This window comes from Bubalus kerabau, chromosome 17, assembly GCF_029407905.1.
Source record: "Bubalus kerabau isolate K-KA32 ecotype Philippines breed swamp buffalo chromosome 17, PCC_UOA_SB_1v2, whole genome shotgun sequence".
Classification (NCBI taxonomy): Eukaryota; Metazoa; Chordata; class Mammalia; order Artiodactyla; family Bovidae; genus Bubalus; species Bubalus kerabau.
Genome location: NC_073640.1, coordinates 22,272,695 through 22,295,113, shown reverse-complemented (window position 1 = coordinate 22,295,113; position 22,419 = coordinate 22,272,695). Strand labels below are relative to the sequence as shown.

Below are 22,419 nucleotides of genomic sequence, written 5' to 3'. Positions count from 1 at the left end.
CCTCAAGCTGGCCAAGCCCTCAAATCACCTTCATGTTAAGAGCTCAAATGTCAACACATTAGAGAGGCTCACTGGGACTAACCTCAGTTCAGTTCAGTTGCTCAGTCATGTCTGACTCTTTGCGACCCATGGACTAAAACACACCAGGCCTCTCTGTCCATTACCAACTCCTGGAGTTTACCCCAACTCATGTCCATTGAGTCCGTGATGCCATCCAACCATCTCATTCTCTGTCGTCCCCTTATCCTCCTGTCTTCAATCTTTCCCAGCATCAGGGTCTTTTCAAATGAGTCAGCTCACATCAGGTGGCCAAAGTATTGGAGTGTCAGCTTCAACATCAGTCCCTCCAATGAACACCCAGGACTGATCTCCTTTAGGATGGACTGGTTGGATCTCCTTGCAACCCAAGGCACTCTCAAGAGTCTTCTCCAACACTACAGTTCAGGAGCATCAATTCTTTGGTGCTCACCTTTCTTTATAGTCCAACTTTCACATCCATACATGACCACTGGAAAAATCATAGCCTTGACTAGACGGACCTTTGTTGGCAAAGTAATGGTTCTGCTTTTTAATATGCTGTCTAGGTTGGTCATAACTTTTCTTCCAAGGAGCAAGTGTCTTTTAATTTCATGGCTGCAGTCACCATCTGCAGTGATTTCAGAGCCCAGAAAAATCAAGTCAGCCACTGTTTCCACTGTTTCCCCATCCATTTGCCATGAAGTGATGGGACCGGATGCCATGATCTTAGTTTTCTGAATGTTGAGCTTTAAGCAAGCTTTTTCGCTCTCCTCTTTCATTTTCATCAAGAGGCTCTTTAGTTCTTCACTTTCTGCCATAAGGGTGGTGTCATCTGCATATCTGAGGTTATTGATATTTCTCCCGGCAATCCTGATTCCAGCTTGTGCTTCTTCCACTCCAGCGTTTCTCATGATGTACTCTGCATATAAGTTAAATAAGCAGGTTGACAAAATACAGCCTTGACTCCTTTTCCTATTTGGAACCAGTCTGTTGTTCCATGTCCAGTTCTAACTGTTGCTTCCTGACCTGCATAAAGATTTCTCAAGAGGCAGGTCAGGTGGTCTGGTATTTCCATCTCTTTCAGAATTCTCCACAGTTTATTGTGATCCACACAGTCAAAGGCTTTGGCATAGTTTTTCTAGAACTCTCTTGCTTTTTGCATGATCCAGCAGATGTTGGCAATTTGATCTCTGGTTCCTCTGCCTTTTTTAAAACCAGCTCGAACATCTGGAAGTTCACAGTTCACGTATTGCTGAAGCCTGGCTTGAAGAATTTTGAGCATTACTTTGCTAGTATGTGAGATGAGTGCAACTGTGCGATAGTTTGAGCATTCTTTGGCACTGCCTTTCTTTGAGACTGGAATGAAAACTGACTGAGTTTTCCACTGCTGAGTTTTCCAAATTTGTTGGCATATTGAGTGCAGCACTTTCACGGCATCATCTTTTAGGATTTGAAATAGCTCAACTGGAATTCCATAACCTCCACTAGCTTTGTTTGTAGTAATGCTTCCTAAGGCCCACTTGACTTCACATTCCAGGACGTCTGGCTCTAGGTGAGTGATCACACCATTGTGATTATCTGGGTCGTGAATATCTTTTTCATACAGTTCTTCTGTGTATTTTTGCCACCTCTTCTTAATATCTTCTGCTTCTGCTAGGTCCAAACCATTTCTGTGCTTTATTGAGCCCATCTTTGCATGAAATGTTCCTTTGGTATCTCTAATTTTCCTGAAGAGATCTCCAGTCTTTCCCATTCTATTATTCTCCTCTATTTCTTTGCACTGATCACTGAAGAAGGCTTTCTTATCTCTCCTTGCTTTTCTTTGGTCCAAGGTCAGGAGTGGAGGACATGAGGAGATATCCCATGTCCAAGGTAAGAAGCAGCGGCTGCCCTTTGCTGGAGCAGCCATGAAGAGATACCCCAAGCCAAGGGACTACTCTACATAAAGTAAAAACAAAATCCCACCCTTCACACCCCAGCACACCCTTTCCCCTTACCTTGCTTACCACTCTCCACTCAATCAGCATCTAATTGACCACTGTGGTTATTTAGTCGCTAAGTTGTGTCTGAAACCTTGTGACCCCATCCACTGTAGCCCACCAGGCTCCTCTACCATGGGATTTCCCAGGCAAGAATACTTGAGTGGGTTGCCATTTCCTTCTCCAGGGGATCTTCCTGACCCAGCCATGGAACCCACGTCTCCAGCATCTCCTGCATTTGCAGGTGGATTCTTTACCACTGAGCCACCTGGGAAGCTCCTAATTGACCATATATCTCATTCATTATCTGTCTTCACTCTCTAGAATAAAAGCTCCATTTCTGAACTTTTATCTGTTTTGTTTCCTACTATATCCTCAACACCAAAAAAAAAACCAAAAACCCTAAGTAAGGTTTAATAACATCTGATGAAGGAACAAGCCTTAGGAAAACTGCTTTTTAGACAATAAACATTTATTGTAACATCAAAAGGTTATTTCAAATTATAATATTACAAACTATGTTTTTCCATAAGCACACATGAAAAGGTAAATTAAATATTACTAGATAAAATATCAAGCACATGTATGCTTCCCCTTGAATATAAGGCATTCATTTCCAAAGGGAAGCAAAGAAATAGCTAAGAACCCAATGTGTAAGAAATTAAAACCTGATTTTAAAGAAATCAAGGAAAATAAAGTATGTCAGACTTTTACAAAGCAAAATGGAAACAAACTTATCATTTGAATCTCCTTTCTCCAACTAATTAATGTATTCTTGCTGCAAGGCTAAAAGCTAACGTAGAAAGCATTTCCTAAGTCAGCAAAACAAGCACTTATTACTTGCCAAGTCAACAGGGAATTAGGAATGGCAAAGAATACAGGCTAGAAGGAATCTTAAGAATCATCTAGTATTAATTAACCCTTTCATCTTTACAAAAAAGGAACTGAGGACCTGAAATGACCTGTGGGGTACTCAAAAGTGTCCTATGTCAAAATCAGCAATAACACTGATAGCAAAAAAAAACAAAACCATTTTGTTCAGTTGTGATTCTTGATATAGCAAAAGTCAGCTTTTAAAGACTCAGAGACAAAATATATCCCCATAGAAACAATATTCCCAAGTATACATGTGAGGCTTCTATACAGGTCTTCACATCCCAAGTCAACACACAGGACTTGGGGTGAGGAGGTACTGAAAAGGGCAGAGCTTTATAATCAGACAAGCCTGGATTTGAATTCTGGCTCTACAAAAATCAAGTAGGATCTTAGTTGATCCTAGCAAATCTTATCCCTATCTGAGCCCCAGTTTTTTTTCATCAGCAAAATGGGGATAATTAAGACCTACCTTAGTGCTGGCTGGAGGAAGCACAAGCTGGAATCAAGATTGCTGGAAAAAATATCAATAACCTCAGATATGCAGATGACACCACCCTTATGGCAGAAAGTGAAGAGGAACTAAAGAGCCTCTTGATGAAGGTAAAAGAGGAGAGGGAAAAAGTTGGCTTAAAGCTCAACATTCAGAAAACTAAGATCATGGCATCTGGTCCCATCACTTCATGGCAAATAGATGGGGAAACTAGGGGAAACAGTGGCTGACTTTATTTTTCGGGGCTCCAAAATCATTGCAGATGGTGACTGCAGCCATGAAATTAACAGACACTTACTCCTTGGAATAAAAGTTATGACCAACCTAGACAGCATATTAAAAAGCAGAGACATGACTTTGCCAACAAAGGTCCATCTAGTCAAGACTATGGTTTTTCCAGTGGTCATGTATGGATGTGAGAGTTGGACTATAAAGAAAGCTGAGTGCTGAAGAATTGATGCTTCTGAACTGTGATACTGGAGAAGACTCTTGAGAGTCCTTTGGACTGCAAGGAGATCCAACCAGTCCATCCTAAAGGAGATCAGTCCTGGGTGTTCATTGGAGGGACTGATGTTGAAGCTGACACTCCAATACTTTGGCCACCTGATGTGAGCTGACTCATTTGAAAAGACCCTGATGCTGGGAAAGATTGAAGGCAGGAGGAGAAGAGGACGACAGAGAATGAGATGGTTGGATGGCATCACCGACACAATGCACATGGGTTTGGGTGAACTCCAGGAGTTGGTGATGGACAGGGAGGCCTGGCATGCTGCGGAGCGACTGAACTAAACTTAAGACCTACCTTATAACTTTGTCAAGAATGTAGAAGTCATCTAATTAAGAAATTCATAATTTGTGGCTATTGAATGCAGGCTTTCTGACAATTCATAGCTGCATAATGTTCAATGAGAATCGCCAACTTTGATTGCCTCTGTATGTTTCATGATTAACATACTACCAGTAGACGAGCTTCTAACTGCAATTCTACTAAGAGCAGGGAGAAGGTGATGCTGAATCTGCTAACTATAAGAATTATCAATTAGTTGACATCAGCCATTAGATGCTACTTCTTTGAGGTAAAATAAAGGTTGCTTAAGATTATTTTTAAGATGTAAAAGTTGAGTGATCTGTTTCTGATTACAGAGTCATGAAGTTAGATCAATTATACCACCTTAAAACTGGAAGAGATCTCATGAGGTATCCAGCAAGAATCCTCTCCACAATATATTAGATTATATTAAAATGACCAACTTCTACTAAAAGGCTTCTAGTTGAAACCAGGCTCTCACTCAAACAGGTAGCAGTTTATTATATTTTCTGACTCTTGCAATTATTAGAAAGGGTTAAAATAGACAAGTAATGAAAAAGTGAATGATAACAAATAAAAGGTACCCCACACTCATATACTTTTAGAAATGAAAATCTTTAAGTATTTTTATTTGGGGGTAAGGAAAGATATCCTATGTAATAACAATTCCATAATATAAAAATCAAGTTCCAAAAACGCATCTTGAAGCTTATATTTATATCCTCATAACTGACTATGTCTTAGAAGCTCTGCCTTAACAATATATAAAACACAAAGAAAACATACCTGGGATGATGTCATTGATATGCAAGAGAATTGTACTTTCAACACTTGCAAAACTACAAAGCTGCACTCCATCAAATCTTCCATCCCAGTTGCCAATAGGATTATCCTAGAAATTAACAGAATAAACTTTAAAATCCTCCTCAATAAAACAAATATGAAAGCATATTTTCCACAAGAGGATCCTCTAAAAAATGATATCCAAGAATAATCAAGCCACAGAAACCCACCTGGTGAGCAAAGGATCAAAAGTGTTCATCATACTTGACTAGACAATAAATAGTCTATATAACATACATCTGCACTGGTAGATGCAGTAATCATACACCGTTTCACCCAGAAAGTGGCCCCTAATTAACCCTAGCTTGCTCTATTCACTCCTTCACATTCCCTGAGCACTTACATAAATGTTCAATTTGAATTCCTGTATAGATAGGAAATTTTTTCTATAGACAGAAAGTCTATTTTTTCAATTGTTCTTTTGTCATTTTATGGGTATGCAAGAATTCTCTTCAAAATGGAGATCTTTATATTAATTACTTTATATTCCAGTCTAGCACCAACTTGTCCAGTGCTGTTCATGGAGCTAGATTAAGAAGACAGTCCAGTCGGACAACTGCCCTGAGCACCAATGTGGACAGCATTCTAAATAGCATTGGAAATAGAAGGAGATGAACACTACTGCATTAGCCAGAACTTTCCTTTCAAGGACTGCACTAGAGGGGTTTGGAACGAATGCTTGCACAAGCCAACTGGAAGACAGAGGCGGGGGAGAAGCTTTAGTGCAATGGCTCGGCAGACGCCCCAAGTAAACAAGATGCTACCTACACTGCCATCTAAGGAGAGGAAGGTCTAAATGGCTTTTGCCAAGTTTGAGGCCTAAATGACCTAAAGCAAAAGGAAACTAACTCCAATGACCTATGGCCCTCTTTCTCCAATGCTGCCCCTGCTCAGCCCACACTCTCTTTTCTAAATAAGTTCTGAATATTTAAAGAATAATGGTTTAAAATGTGTTTTATTTCTAGCTATCCTGAGGGACCTACGTATTTAACTCTGGCTCTAACTTTTCACATGGTAAATGTTCAGTAAGTGTTTATCTAAACAACAGAGTGAGATTTATCTAACTAATGGGTATCAAATAGAATTTCCTTGGATTTCCAAGCAAAGTGTAAGAGAAACTTACACTAGAGCATTCATATCCTACCCAAAGTATAACTGAATAGATAAAAATAATCACTAAAAACACCATGAGTACAAAAATCTATTACTCACAACCTCTCCCAATTCTTGCTGGTGTTTAATAATTCCATATGAATTTTCTTCATTATACCTAACAAATTCTTGTCCATATTTTCAATCTATGATAAAAAATGTTCTCAAGCCTTTTTCTTCTCCTTCTCTTAATCCCACATGTACTGTTATTCATTATTAACAATTATGACTGTAAGGTAACATTAACAATGAGTGACACAAATGAAAATACAAATACTGTATGATTCCACTTATATGAGGCACAGAGAATAAGCAAATACACAAAGACAGAAAGAATTCTGCTTGTCAGAAGAACACTGGCTGAGAGGAGTGAGTAATAGGGTGTTATTGTTTAATAAGTACAGAGTTTCATTTTGGGTTGAAGAAAATGTTCTGGAGATGAATAGCGGTGATGGGTGCACAACAATGTGAATGTACTTAATGTCACTTTAAAATGGCTAAATTGGTAAATTTTATGTTTCATAAATTTTACCACAATAAAAAAAAAAACTTTTTTGAGTGAAATACACCCTATGAAGGCAATGAATTGTCTTTCCTCTAAAGCAACGTGCTGTTCCTCTATTCAGGCATTTTCCATAAGTGACTTTTACACTAAATCATTAAAATCAGATCAGTCAGTAAAATTCAGCAAAATATTACAAAAAGAGAAACACAGATTACAAAAAAAAAGCCTTTTCAAAATAAAGAAAACTAAGACATAATGCAATATATTCTGGTGGGGGTTTTTTCTGTTTATTACACAGCAAATTTAAAGACTGAAAACATTATTTCTGTTTATTCAGACTGGAAAAATGAATAACTATAATTCTACAACTAGACTCCTATCCCGTATTAACATTCCTTTACGAAAGATAAATTAGAACGAGGTCTTTAAATTACTCCAAATTAGTCTATTTTAAGTATTCAAAGTGTTTAATCTGTACCTAAATTGGTTATAAAACTAACAGATATATACAACAAAGACAATATAATTCAAAATTTCTTACCATGTCCACACCAACAAAATATCCTAAGCTTTCTTTGCCTGGCAAAACATCACAGAATATAACCGTTCCAGATTCTATAGTTTCTCCAAGCTTCAAAGAAACTCTGGAGTTTATTTCCAGAGGGGGAAGTTCAACTTGCATTGTATCCACTGGACCTGCATAATCACTTTCCAATCCAGTGTCATCATCTTCTATGAGTTCTAGCTTGTCCAACGCAACAAATACTCCACAATCTTCATCACACTGAAAAAGCTGCTTCCCTTGATATACGCCATCAGTGAAACCTTGGCCACGACCTTCTTCCTAGTTTTTAAATGAGAGGAAAAAAAAAAGTGAGTGACTGATAGAGAAAGATGATCCCTAAGAAAAAAGATGCACTCTGTGGACTTCAGAGAAATCACTGAACAAATTCTAAGTGACACATATAAGAAATATAATTATTAGCAGTTACCATTGAATATAGGGTGTTCAAAAAATAAGGAAGAAACTGTATCGGATGCTGAAATAAAATTACATGATAATTTTAAATGATAACTCTACTGTGAGAGAGCTTGGGCTGGAGTTCACATTGTGGTTTTAACAAAAATTTTGTCATAAAAAGAAAAACTTACTTTAACAGTAGTGTTGTCTCCATTTATTGAGCACGTACTATGTGCCAGTCACCATGTTAAATCCTGAATCAATATATCACAAAAACACTGCAAGTTGTGTATTAATATCACTATTTCACAGATGAGGATGCAGATTTAGAAAGCAGTTTGGTTACTCAGCTAGTAAATGGCATAGCTGGGATTCAATTCTCCAATTGTTTTACAATTGCTGCTTAAAAAACTTAAAAAGCAAATGAGGCATGAAATTGTATTTGCAAGAATGTCAAAATGTAACTAACATTTAAATTCTTGAGAATATTAATTTTGGAAACATTATCACAGAGTTCTTGGTTTTCTTTTCAGTGCAAACAAATGTCAACATGATTTTCACATATATTATCAGGGACAACTATAAGCCAGTTGAAATTGCTACAACTTATATATCCAAATTTTGTTACTTAATAGTATACTTTAAGAAAGGCTAAGAAACCTACCGATAATGTCACAGGATAATTAACAATTTTAAGTAATTTGTTTACAATTGCTAAGAGTTCATTTTTAATATTCAAAGATAGGAAAGTCTTCAATAACTACATGATCTCTTTGTATATTTCCTACTATACGTAGTTTTTCAAAGTTTTCAAAGCATCATCTTTGTATCATCTTAATCTACCATTAGAAAGTAAATCCTCAGGATTACGAACATTAAAAAATATAGAATTCTGGGAAAACTTATTTTGTATTCAAAAAAGGAAAAAGAAAAATGTATGTGCACACAGACACAGACACACATAAATACACAGCCCACTAAAATGACTTATCAAACTTACCAGTAATTCTACTCCAAAGAATATTCCCGATACTGTCCTCTCTGCTAATAAAGGTCCTCTGAAGCGCACAACTCCAGGAAATTTTTCTTCCCCAGATCTCAGCTGGACTTTCACAGGGCAGCCCACATCTATTTGGAGGCCTTTACTTAGTCTGTTTCTGTTTTTAAACAAGCTGAACCTCTCTTCACAATTGGTAATTGCCAAAAGTAACTCTGTGAATTTCTCATTTATTTCTACAACATCCTTTTCATCAACAAACAGAACTGCATGTGGTTGCTCTAGAATTTTTAATCCAATCTGATTTTTCTTGCCTTTGGCAGAAGGAATCCTCGAAAGCCCCACAGAACGGTCTTGGATATTCTGTCCTATACTTCCCTTTGGTACTTTAAGGAGTTTTTGTGTTTGTTTGTCTGTAACACTGCATTCTTGAAGAAGCAAATAAAAACTCCGCTCTTCCCAGTAGGGTGAAGTAACTTTTTCTTGGCTCCATAAGCCCGAACTCATTGTGATATTAACTCCAAAATATTAACTCAAGAAAAAGGGAATTACTAAGTGTGTAGTAAAACCACAAAAGATAAATTCATTGGCAGTCCCAAAGCATGTTTTTAGCAATTTGGTGTCCATGCTGTAAAAAGACAGCAAATCAAAATGCCTGGAGGACAAGCAAAGAGAAACTTTACACTTCACTCTACATGAGCTAAAATTAAGGTCAAAGAATTTTTAAATTCTTCATTCAGCTAGTAAAAACACACACATACACATAATGATATACTTTCAAAAATATCTTGAGAGGTTAAAAGACATACTATATTACTTGTATCTACTGTAATATTGCATATTTAATAAAGGAGATTCAATTGTAAATTATCTCCAAAGACAATACAATAATGTTTGTTTCCAAGGCACTGAAATTTATGAACTCAGATTCTAGTAAAATATAATCTTATATAAATATTCTGACATTTTTAAACTTTAAAAAGTAAAATTAATAGACTCTGCCTAACTTAAATGAATAAGCTGCTGTATTTGGGCAAAACACACAAATCAAAAAGGCCATTATTTCTATACCAGTAGTTTAAGTAAAAAGTTACCCATCACAATTATGTTGAACATTTTTATCAATAAAAATATCATCAAATCACATTCTAAAACTTCAACCACAATTCATTTATCTGTGTGCCATGTTTTGATAATGGAACATTTTATCTAACTCAGCTTCATTTTCTTATCTTACACATTTTATCCTTAATAAGCAAATGTTAATCATATTAATCATAGCTATCATTTAATCTCTCTCAATCATAAAGATCAGATATTATAAATCTGCTTATATTAACAATGTCTTAAAAATCAATTTTGTAGCCATCAAAACTTGTACTACTACATAAGGAAGAAATATAACTGCAGTATAGTATCAAGCATAAAATGTTTTTATACCACAAGTTTAACTATGTAGACAAGGAAAAAAAGATTGTTTCTTTCTCACTTTCAAATTTGCATTTGAAATTTTTACAAGGATATTCATATTTCACAATTAAAATAGCCTTCTTAACCCTACTTGAATCACAGGTTTAAAACTATACAATTTCATCAAGTAGACTATAATTCATTATGTTAATTCATTATCTTACTGAAAACAATGGTTCTTAGGTATTCTCTGTCACATGCATGTGGCTATTTGGTTTCTAAATACAGTATTTATTCCATCCTCCTGTGAGGAGGTGATATTCATTTCCATTATTTGGGCTAACAGCAGCAGGTGACAGCAATATCATATTCATCTATTTTATTCTTGGAGTTAAAAAATAAATATTCCTAAAACTAAAGAACCAAATTTTAAGTTTAGCCATTTAACTTAATGATTAAATACATAACCTGGCAAATCTACACACAGAATAGTATTTCTTTTATAACACATCGGTAGTTGATGAGGTTTTTCTATAATGTAAAGTTTTTATTACTAAAAAGGCCCTCTACAAGCTAGAATGAGGCATGAAGACTGCCCGAGACAGGGTAAAGGGCTTTGCTGTTCTTCAAATCAACATCACTGAAATATATGCACAACATTTAGTGAGGGCGGGTAGCATAAAGTGGTTTTCTCTTTTTCTATAATGTGTTTGCCTTAATTCCACTTGAGGGCACTACTTCAGCAGAAACAGGATCAATTTACATTTGCCACTTATATAAGACACCTGTGGAAACCCTTGGCGCCATATAAACAAAACTCCTGCGGTGAGCTACCCAGTGACCCAAACCTTAATTTGGCTCTATTCCTTAAAAGTTCCCAAATGCAGTATTTGTTATTGCAGACTAAAATTCTTTTTAAATGTCAGCATTTTTCAACAAGGAAATAGTCTCAATTTTATCTTGAGCACTGAGTTACCAACATAAATGTAAATCATTGTATGTGGCTGTCACTATGAAAAGATGTTTGTCTCTTTGCTAAGAGGTTTTATATTACGGTTTTTCTGAGTTCCTGCATCTTCCTTCCTTAGATTTACACTCTACCATTTTCCCTTGCCATCAGCCATCTTCTGTGGTTTCCTGCAACATGCACTTGACTTCTTGTACAGCCTTCCAGCTTACTGTTTCTAATCAGTTCTGAGAAGCCAGGTAATGAAATATGGTTGTGTGTTTAAAAAGATAAAACAGTAACAAAAAGAGGAATACATAAATTCTGAACAGGTCTTTAGGAGTAAAGCGCATAGGCTTTATTTCACAGGCATTATTTCTGTTGCTCCAGGTAGGATGAGATGGTCAAAAAGCAACTCCTAAAAAAGTGAAGTTGCATTGTTCTTTTTCAAATATATTTAAATATTTTTGGTCAAAATTATTTTTAAAGTATGGCAATTGTTTTGAAAGGAATTTTTTTTAGTTCCAACAAATTATGCCTTCAAATATTAAAATTCTTTGAATCTTAATAATTAGTATATGCCAACAATTCTTGCTGGATTGATTCTCCAGCTTCATAATCCATGTCACAATTTAAAATAAAAACTACCAGTGCTAATGGAATGTTCCAAGACAAAACTAAACTACTATATGGAAGGCATTAGGACACCCTATTTCAAATCAATTTGATTACAAAAGGTTTTTTGCACATCATTTCAGAGACAGTACACAGTTAAACCAACTACTTTGGTTTATAAGAAGGTTGTGGGCAATTTAATAACAGTTATTATGAACCATATCTTAAAAAGAACTACACAAGGAGCAGTAACTTTTTTCTGACTTGCATTAGCATAAACGAGTGAACAAACTCATTAATAGTAGTCGTCATGTTAGACAACCAGACCAGCCAAAGTGAAAGTTATAAAATATTTAAAAAGCATTATCCAAAAATAAAAACCACATTTTGGGATAACCACATTATCCCAAAATGTGGTATTTCCTCTTTTAAAGAATACATGAAGAAAGAATAGGTTTGGAACTATCATATTAAAAACTAATTCTGATTGTAACTGATAAAGTTAAACAGAAAATTTTATGGCTCTACTAGAGGTATATAAGACAAATTTAATGATGATTAATATCTCAGTAAACTGGCATTACTGGAGAAGGAAATGGTAACCCACTCCAGAATTCTTGCCTGGGAAATCCCATGGACAGAGGAGTCTGGCAGACCGCGGTCTACGGGATATCACAAAGAGTCAGACACAACTGAGCACGAGCATGATACTGGCCTTACAGCAGAATATGCTAATAGAGACTGTTCTCCCACTGAAGAAATGAACACGATGCCTACATTCTTCTTTGACTGGGACAAGCACGACACTTAAGTCTTAAGAACCCCAAGCAGTAAAAACTGACTCAAGACCGCATAAGATTTAAATCACACTGTCAGTGAGTTCTTTATCAATCAAGGTTTGTTAGCTTAGTATTTTTATGCACTCAGCACAGCGGTCGAAACTGAAAAATACAGAAGATTTAAGATATGACGGCTGCCCTCATTTTTGTTCTTATTACTTTTCAGGCCTAACTGTTTAAAAATTACCTCTAACAATATACTGTACTTCACTTTGAAACAATTCATCTTAATACCATTGTACTTATTTCAGGCTGGAAAACTGAGTAATACTATAAGTGCTGAATGATCATTCTCAAAGAGTTGTAATACAGTAATATTTTTAACCCTGAAGCCATACTGAATAGGACTTTCTTTTGACATTTCAGAAGAGGTTCAGGTCACACAGATTTGAAAATATACATGGTTACCTAAGCTTGCTGATGGGCCTGGATCCTGAGTAGAGGAGAATTTAATTGTATTACAATGAAGTCATTAAACCAAGATGATGGTGAAAAGGCACAAATATCAGCTTCCTATCAAATGCAACGAAAAGATGATCAAGAAATAAGTTTTACATGAATATACTAAAGGTCCAAATTAGTTCTAAAAGATAATATACAGCACAGATGAACAACAATAACTACATAAAACTGACAACAGCTAATTTATCTAGAAGAAACAATGTCATTTTGAGTCTCAAGTTATCAGGTTACTGTTCAAAGAACTCCACTAAAGAAAACAAAAACATACAATTCAATAACATTCTGCATCTCCTGAGATATCTGGACTTGTTTTAAAAACAAGGGGCTATATAAATCAGAATAAAAATTACAATACCAAAAGCTGCCCATAATTATAAATGGCAAAGAAGTATGGAGGTTAGTGTGAATACCCTCCAAAAAAGAAGATATACAGAACTTTTTCCAAATTCTTCTAGATAACTAGAATAATTATCATTTTAAAAGAGAATATTTCTCACTGAAAGACCAAGTTTATACATTCCTAAACAGCAGAGATTCCAGAAAAGCGACCAGGCCAGAAAAGAGTCAGTTTTCTTCATAGTTTAACTTGTGATCCAAGAACACACATATTCAGTCCCTAAAACAAGTGGGATTTATGAGGTTTAAAACAAAGTCTGCCTCCCACATCTACATATTCATATCAAAAGAACCAGGGACACTCTGGTCTCACCAGAGTTAAACCTGGCCACTGCACTTCCAAACTGTGAATTCCCGAAGTCCTTCATCTTTGTATTTCCACTGCCCAAACAAGGGCCTGACAGTATGTTAGACATTCAGTACAGCAGAAATGAATGAATGATTTGGTTAACTCAGGTGATAATAGTAAAAGCCAAATTTCCATGTCCTCATTCTAATCATTTAAGTAATTAAAAGCTTCTTTTAAAAGAAGACTCAGGAGTTGAGTATTTAACAGTTTTTACCTAATCTCCTAGATAAATAATAATTCTAATTCTCTGACTCTTTATGCCACTTCATTGTTATACACTTAAGGGGAAATAAATAAAGAAAATTTCACAAATAGAACTTGTTTTGAGGTTCATTTGAAACTGGGTTCCTAGATCCTCACACCATGTCTGATGTCTATGTGTGGTTGTACAATTCTGTAAAACCAAAGAAAATACCCTGACAAATTTAAGATTACCTAGTGAAAACAAGGAACAAAATACTGAAAGAAGACAGGAGTAATAATGAATAGAATAATTACTCCTGTCTTATGTAGATTTCCTTAAACAAAATCACAGTTCAAGTAGTCCAGATCACAAGAAATCATCCCTGTAGCATGTCTGTTGTTTTATATAACAAGCACCCTGATCTTACCAGCTCTTCACAAAAGTTACCCTCCAAAGAAAGGCTTCTTCCAAAGAGTACTGTACAATTTTGTAGCCGAACATTAGAGAATGTTCTGGGTATTATCAACATTCACAGTATATGAATTTCCACAAGAATTTCCAGCACATCATTTTCACCTAATATTGTGCTGGTTCAAATCCACCCACTACCCAGTAGGGAACTGGCAAGCTAAATTCTTAAACCATTCAGTCTCCTCGGGGCGTGAGGGGGTGTGCAGAAAACCAACGCTTGAATGAACACCCTCTCTCAAGGCCTGGATTTTTCTCCAGGAGCCAATGACTGCAAAAGGAACAATCTTATTAAGATCCCTATTAGCTCTAAATCAAAAGCAAAGCAGGCAATGCTCCTTAGTTAAGCTAACCATATAACTTTCCAGGGAGCATGGGGAGAGGATGGGGGCAGGCGGGATGGGGGTTGAGAGACTGAAAGGCTTGGTGGCTGGAAGACGACAATCATCCTAAAACATGCAAATGCCACGGGGCGGAATAGAAAAGATGCCAAGTACATGAATAACTGGGCAGCTGACCCGGCTGAGAACCAAACCCAGGAACACCATTGTCCGTCAGGACTTCACGATTTCCCCAGAGATCGTTAAAATGACAATAAAGGGGGGGGTGGGGGGTGGGCGGTGAGAGGTTGGGGAGGAGGAGGAAAAGAATGAATACCTTGCTTCAACAGAGCGCACCTTTCAACTAAAGAACTCCAGGTTGTTGTGTAAAAGCATTCTCACCCTGGAAAGGGGGAAACTGAAAGAAAAAGCATAACACGCCATTAACGAGGCCAGAACCCCGACTGCTCTTCCTGGACGGGAGCCACACACTCCAAAACCGATCGACCGATACACCCCCAAGGCACCGATGGTAAGATTACAACCCCGCGCTCTCGATGCCAACCCGGGCCGTCGGATGCCTCAGTTTCCCGATCTGTAAATGGGGGGCTCAAAAAGATAGATTTCTGCGTTGCTCCCACACCAAGTCCTCGCTTCTCGAGAGGTCCCGGCGGCGGTGACCACGCTCCCACGACTGAGGAGCCCTTTCAGGAAGGCCTGGGGAGGTGGGGAAGCCCAGGCTGACGTCAGCTGGCTCAGCACCCCGCGGGCCTAGCCGGCTAAGGGCTGGGGCAGGTAACGGGTCGGCGACCAGGGCCCGACGGCCGCGGTGGCAGTTCGAGGCGCCCAGAGGCCGGAGAGGGACGCCCGAGGGGCCGGGTCACCCGTCGCTCGCCCGTTCCGCCGCTCGCTCACTCACTCACCTCGCGGGGCGGGGCGTCGCCCCTTCCCCAGTCTCTCTAGCCCGCTTCCCCGGCTGGCCCTGCCGTCCCACACCCACCGCCCTAGTATTTACCTCAGACGCGAGAGCCCCCGCGCAGCCAAACCTGCTACCTGGGCCCGCCCCCACTTGCCCCGCCTCTGAACCGCCCAGGGAGGGAGGGAGCGAGCGGGGGCGGAGGGGCAACAGCCGCCCCAACCAATCGCAGCCTGAGCTGCATTCCTGCGCACGCCCTGATTGGGCCGCCCTATGCTAGATCTTCCTCCAATGGCTGCCGGCCCGGAGCGGACTGAAGGGACTTTCCGCTCCGTCAAGCTCGGTCGAGCCAAAGGGAAAGTGGAGGGGCGGGGAAGAGAAGAGAGGGGATGGGGGCGGGGACCTCTGACTGATTGGACGAAAGACTGCTGGGGCCGCAGCTCCATTGGCTGACACTGGAGCCGGGGCGGGGTGCTGTGCATCTCTCTGCTCCACCTCCCAGGTCTGGGTCTTGGCTTTGGCTTAGCTGTCAAAACTCCTATAGCTTGAGAGTTTGTAGCTGGAGTGGGAAGCAGCACAGAAGCGAGCTAGGAATAGGATTTCAAGATTCCATGAAAAAGCAAAGCTTTAGAATGAGACCTAAGTTTGAATCCTTTGCGCTTTCAGTTAGTAGCCGCTTGATTTGGGGAACTCACAACCACTCTGAGCCTCAATTTCCCCATCTGTAAAATGGAGATAATCGGATTGCCTGTCTTACAGGATGGTTGTGAAAAATCGTATGTAAAGTTCCTGACACAGCAGGAACTCAGTAATGTTAAACCTTTTCCTCTCAGATTCTGCCTGCGGGCCCTGCTGTTTCTGAACCTCCGTTGCCACCTATCCTAGTATGGAAGGAGGTCTCCCTGAGGTGATGGAGAAAGAATTTCCACACGCGGCCTCCCGTGGCTCTGCACCCCTGGCCACCTGCCAGGACTTGGGGTGTAGTTAAAGATCCTTCAATTAGAAGGGAGGTTTCTGAATCCCAAAAGTGCTCAAAATATTTAAGGAAATGCTTTTTATAATCAGTCCCAGAGCTTTGCAGCATGCCTTGCTGTACTGGATACTCCTGTTAATTAATTTCTTCTCCTTTGACATTTTAAGTACCAATTATAGGAGAAGGTGATTAATACTGAGGAAGGAAGACATGTGGGGTGTGTGTGTGTGTGTGTGTGTGTGTGTAATCATGAGAGGGAAAACTTCCTCAGTGGAAAGTGACATTTCTGAAGATCTGGGGAATTTAAACCAGTTAGTCCCTAAAATAAGTCACATGAGTGACTTATTATTAACAGTACTGGCAAACAGGCCACCCATCTCTCTTGCCATAAGCACTCAGAATGAAATGGACATCTTTTGAAAACCTCAATCCACTCTTGTCCCTCCTTGATCCATCCTTATATGTCCACATGATCACAAAGAAGGAGAAAGCAATAAAATGGAAATCAAGAGGTTTAACTCTTAAGTGTGGCTTCAGGCAACACTGTTCCCTAGATCGAGATTCTCAAAAAAAAAAAAAAAAAGTCAATAGGACTCAGAAATCACAGTCTGGCTGTCTGGAAGAAAAGTACAGCCTGAGGGCTGTTTTTGCTTTATCCATACAGTGAGGAGGAGGCAGTGGAGTGGGGGATAAAGACTTAACCCTTTTAGACAGGACAAGCACTCATACTTTCTCCAGTTTGCCACACTCCTCACCACTCCCTATTTGATCCTCCTGGCACTTACATTGTCTGCCAGCTCCTAAAGGCATTTGGATTTGCTGCTCTTGGCCTAGAACATTTTTGCATCCTTTTTTTTTTTTTAATTGTATTTATTTTTGGCTGTGCAAAGTCTAGATTGCTGTGTGGGCTTTCCTCTAGTTGCAGAGAGCAGGGCCTACTGTCTAGTTGCGGTACACAAGTTTCTCCCTGTGGTGGCCTCTTTTGTTGTGGAGCATGGGCTCTAGGGCATGCCAGTCTCAGCAGTTGCAGCTCCTGGACTCTAGAACACAGGCTCAATAGTTGTGGCGCAAGGGTTTAGTTGTTCTTTGACAAGTGGGATATGCCCTACCAGGGATCGAACTCATGTCTCCTGAATTGGCAGGCGAATTTTTTAACCACTGTGCCATCAGGGAAGCCCTTCACGTCCTGATGATGGCAGTTGATGCTGCTGAGCCCTAGGAGGCTTCAGGAAGGCTTTCTTCCCTACCAGCAGTGGTCAGCCCTCCTATCACAGATTCCCTGAATCAGACACTGGCAGAGCTCAAATTCATCCAAGAGACAGTCTTCTAAGCCAGACCAGATAAATAGGGCTTATCCCAGTTACCATTTCCCATCAATTGGTAATGACCCCTAGAATATTGTGTTGAAAATAATTCTTAAGCTGTATTCAGGCTCACAGGGAAGAGAAAGGCCCCCAGGGGATGAAATGAATAGTGTCATGGTGCTATTATTTGCAGTCCTTGCTAAGCCAGCCTCTCATTTTGCAAATGGGAGAAAACAACATGTCAACAGTCACCCATGAGATGAGCTGGGACCCTGATTCTCCTAATTGCAAGCCAGGGCTCTATCTCTATTTAAATAGATTCTCCAACGGACATGCCCATCCTCTCTGCCTTCCAAACCCTCCTTCATTTAAGGCTTAGTCAGAATCCACCTGCTTCCCAGGGTCTTTGCCAATGGCTCCAAGACCCGCTGATCCCCTCTGTTATCTACCCATCACCCACAGCCTCTTCCATTCAGCCTGGCCCTGGCTTCAGGCAACTGGTGGTTGAGTTACTGAACCAGTAGCAGGAGACACAGTGGTCTAAGAGAGAAATGCCAGCCTCTCTTGCCCTTTAGCAAGGAAGACAGACCTTAAAGGAATAATTACACAATCACTTAATTAGGGAGACTAGAGGAAACCTCAGAAGGAGAACTGCTCTAAGCACACGTCAAAGGTGACTGGGCATTCAGGGAAAACCTGTTTGAGGAAGTCATCTTTAAGACGAGGTGGGGGACTTTCCTGGTGGCGCAGTGGGTAAGACTCCACCTGCCAATGCAGCGGACACGGATTCGATCCCTGGTCCAGGAAGATTCCGCAGACAGCAGAGCAACTAAACCCGTGTGCCACACTACTGAGCCCACATTCTAGAGCCCGAGAGCTGCAACTACCGAAGCCCTCAGGCCTAAAGCCTGTGCTCTGCAACAAGAGAAGCCCCCACAGTGAGAAGTCCCCACATCGCAACAAAGACCAGCGCAGCCAAAAATAAAAATAAACAATTCTAAAAAGACAAAGTAGGAATGGTGACTGGTAGTCAAGGTGAGGGGAGCGCCCCAAGCAAAGGGACCATGTACATGACATATTAGAGGAACTTGGGGAAGGGGAGGCAGAGCACAGAAAGTGTGGACAAGAAAGAGCCAGTCAGGCAGGACCTATGAGCCATGACCAAGAGGTAGCTAGTCTTTAACTCAAGAGCACTGGGAGCCCTCTGAAGGGTGTTAAACAGGGTGGTAACTGTAATTGGAAAAGACCCTGATGCTGCGAAAGATTGAAGGCAGGAAAAGGGGACGACAAAGGATGAGATAGTTGGATGGCATCACCGATTCAATGGACATGAATTTGAGAAAGCTCCAAGAGATAGTGAAGGACAGGGAAGCCTGGCGTGCTGTTGTTTATGGGGTCACAAAGAGTCGGACATGACTCAGCAACTGAACAACAACAACTGTAATTCTACACTATCTTGCACACTTCTCTATTGCACACAGCAGGACCCAACAATAAACCACTGAATTGAATGGAACTCTCTCCCCCAGGAGCTGGGACCCTCCTGGTCACCTGGTACGGACCTATGACTAAGAGTAACACCCAGTCAGGACTCAACAAAACCTTCTCACACCACTGGTCATGGTGATTCATGAGACCTGCCCCAAACTGCTGCCCACAGGCTACCCTCTACTTCCAGCCTCACCAAGTTCAGTGTAAACTTTACAGCCTATTTGCACAACCCAAGGCGAACTCTTGATATTCCACACTGCCACGGTAATCCTTCCATCTCCCCCATCTCAGTAAATGGAAACTTCCAGTTTTTTGTCCAGCCTCCCATGGGTCCAGTCATTTCCCCACTACTCCTGTGAACATGTGCAAGAGACATCACTTTGCCAACAAAGGTCCATATAGTCAAAGCTATGGCTTTTCCAGTAGTCATGTATAGATGTAAGAGTTGGACCATAAAGAAAGCTGAACACTGAAGAATTGATGCTTTTGAACTGTGGTGTTGGAAAAGACTCTTGAGAGTCCCTTGGACTGCAAGGAGATCAAAGCAGTCAATCCTAAAGGAAATCAACCCTGAGTATTCATTGGAAGGACTGATGCTGAAGCTGACACTTCAATACTTTGGCCGCCTGATGCAAAGAGCCAACTCATTGGAATAGATCCTGATGCTAGGAAAGGTTGAGGGCAAGAGAAGAAGTGGGCAACAGAGGATGAAATGGTTGGCTGGCATCACCGACTCAATGGACATGAGTTTGAGATAACTTCAGGAGATACTGAAGGACAGAAAAGCCTGGCGTGCTGCGGTCCATGGGGTCACAAAGAGTCGGACATGACTGACAGAACAGCGACAGCAACAAACCATGAGGCTAAGTGGGATGAGGTGTCCCCACAGGCAAAGACACCCTACCAGTGCTTTTTCCATGATAAACCAGCATGGTGTTGCAGTCATGGCTGAGTCAAGAGCCCTCCATCTCAGGGATGTGCTTCTCTCTTAGTGAGGGCAGACTCTAGACATAACTGAGTAGGGGTCCCCAACCCAAGTACGGGCCTGTGGCCTGTTAGGAACTGGGCCACACAGCAGGAGATGAGTGGTGGGAGAGCAAGCAAAGCTTCATCTGAACATAAGCAACACACTTAGGGTGTCACTGTCTCCCATCACCCCCAGGTGGGACCGTCTAGTTGCAGGAAAACCAAGCCCAGGGTTCCCACTGATTCTGCAATATTGTGAGGTATGTCATTATTTCACTATATATCACAATGTAGTAATAATAATAAAAATAAAGTACACAATAAATGTAATGCCCTTGAATCATCCTGAAACCAGCCCCCACCACTCCTGCTGCTGCTGCTAAGTCACTTCAGTCGGGTCCGACTCTGTGCGACCCCAGAGACGGCAGCCCACCAGGCTCCCCCGTCCCTGGGATTCTCCAGGCAAGAACACTGGAGTGGGTTGCCATTTCCTTTTCCAGTGCATGAAAGTGAAAAGTGAAAGTGAAGTTGCTCAGTCATGCCCAACTCTTAGCGACCCCATGGACTGCAGCCCACCAGGCTCCTCCATCCATGGGATTTTCCAGGCAAGAGTACTGGAGTGGGGTGCCATTGCCTTCTCCACCCCACCACTCCAGTCTGTGGAAATATCGTCTCCCACAAAACCAGTCCCTGGTGCCAAAAAAGGTTGGGGACCGCTGCAACTGAACATTCTCTCTGGGGGCTTTTACTCCCATTACCTAAAAGCTCTCTCATAAAATAAAAGAGATTAAAATGCTTTAATCATCTTTAAACAAATCCAACCGAACTGTAAGTCCATGCTTCCCATCAGAGTTATTTGCTGTTATTGATAACAAATGAGTTCTGTGTGATTTAGAAAGCACACAGAGAATGAAAGGGTTTCATGCTCTCCTGAGATCTTTGTGTTGCATCTGGAATCTCATTTTGAGCAGCAGACACATCAGGAATAATCCCAGGTCCCAGGCAGCCTTCCTCTCCTCAGGAAGGAAACACTAGAAGTGTCGGGGGAAAAAGTGACTCATTATGATGATTTACCTTTTATTTCTGCTTCTTTTCAGCAAATGAATTCTCCCCTCATTCAACAAATATTTGAGGACTTCCCTGGTGGCTGAGTGGTAAAGAATCACCTGCCAATGCAGGAGACATAGGTTCCATCCCTGGGCCAGGAAGATCCCCACATGCCACAGAAGAGCTAAGCCCATGTGCTACAACTATTGAGCCCATGCCCTAGAGCCCAAGAGTCGCAACTACTGAGCCCACATTCCAAGCTACTGAAGCCTGAGTGCCCTAGAGCCCGTGCTCCACAAGAGAAGCCACCGCAGTGAGAAACCCTCGCGCTGCAACTAGAGAGTAGCCCACACTCGCTGCAACTAGAGAAAGCCCGAACACAGCAACCAAGACCCGGCACAACCAGAAATAAACGAAATATCTGAGCACCTACTATGTGCTAGCCATCATTCTGGATTCTGTGGACGCTGCAGTGAGCATGGCCTGAGTTCTCAAGGAGCTGACATCCTAGAGGAAGGAAGAAACCACGGTGATGAGCTAGTCATGCTAAGAAGACAGGGTTAAGCAGAACAGAGGAGAAGAGGGGGTCGGGGACTGCTATTTTAGGTAGATTGTTCAGGGAACAGCTCCCTTGATGAGGTGGCATGCGAACAAAGACAAGAAGTAAATGAGGAAGCCAGCCATGCTGCTGTCTAGGGAAGAATGTTCCCATAGTGGGGAACAGGTAAGCGTGAAGGTCTGGGAGCCGCAGTGCACTTGGCATTGTCAGGGAACAGTTGAGAGGCCATTGTGGCTGGAGTGCAGAGAATAGGGGTGTGAGTAACAGGGGTGAGGCCAGAGAAAGCTCAGGGGTGGTCCGGGCCATCAGAAGACCTTGACTTTCACCCAGCACTCAGTGGGAAGCCCTGAGGAGTTTAGATGAGAGCCCTGGCTCCCCTAACTTATGTTTTAATGGCCTCACTCCAAGGGACAAGGGTCAAAGCAGAGAGACCAGTGAGTGATCAGGCAAAGGTGGGCCCCAAAGAAGCCCCTTGCTGCCTAGTGGTGGGGAGAGCAGGTGGGGAGGAGGAAGATGAGGAACTAAAGGTGTCAAGAAAGAAGATC

At 41.0% G+C, this 22,419-nt stretch overlaps 1 protein-coding gene across 9 annotated transcripts in view; it reads right to left on the bottom strand.

The window, feature by feature from the left end:
• The window catches only part of CYLD (CYLD lysine 63 deubiquitinase), a 67,773-nt gene extending 52,067 nt beyond the window's left edge, over positions 1-15,706 (bottom strand). For 3 of the 9 annotated variants that reach the window (XM_055553251.1, XM_055553257.1, XM_055553258.1), the window contains exons 1-4: positions 15,542-15,642; positions 8,633-9,284; positions 7,213-7,515; positions 4,958-5,063 (exon numbers count right to left, since the gene is read on the bottom strand). In XM_055553251.1, the coding sequence (XP_055409226.1) occupies positions 4,958-5,063; positions 7,213-7,515; positions 8,633-9,136 (913 nt within the window). In that variant the 5' untranslated portion in view covers positions 9,137-9,284; positions 15,542-15,642. Of the gene's footprint in view, positions 1-4,957; positions 5,064-7,212; positions 7,516-8,632; positions 9,285-10,263; positions 12,016-12,847; positions 12,953-14,955; positions 15,037-15,541 lie in introns of those variants that run through there. The other 6 variants (XM_055553252.1, XM_055553253.1, XM_055553254.1 and 3 more) reach the window with 6 other exon arrangements.
• Between the last annotated feature and the right edge of the window lie 6,713 nt (positions 15,707-22,419).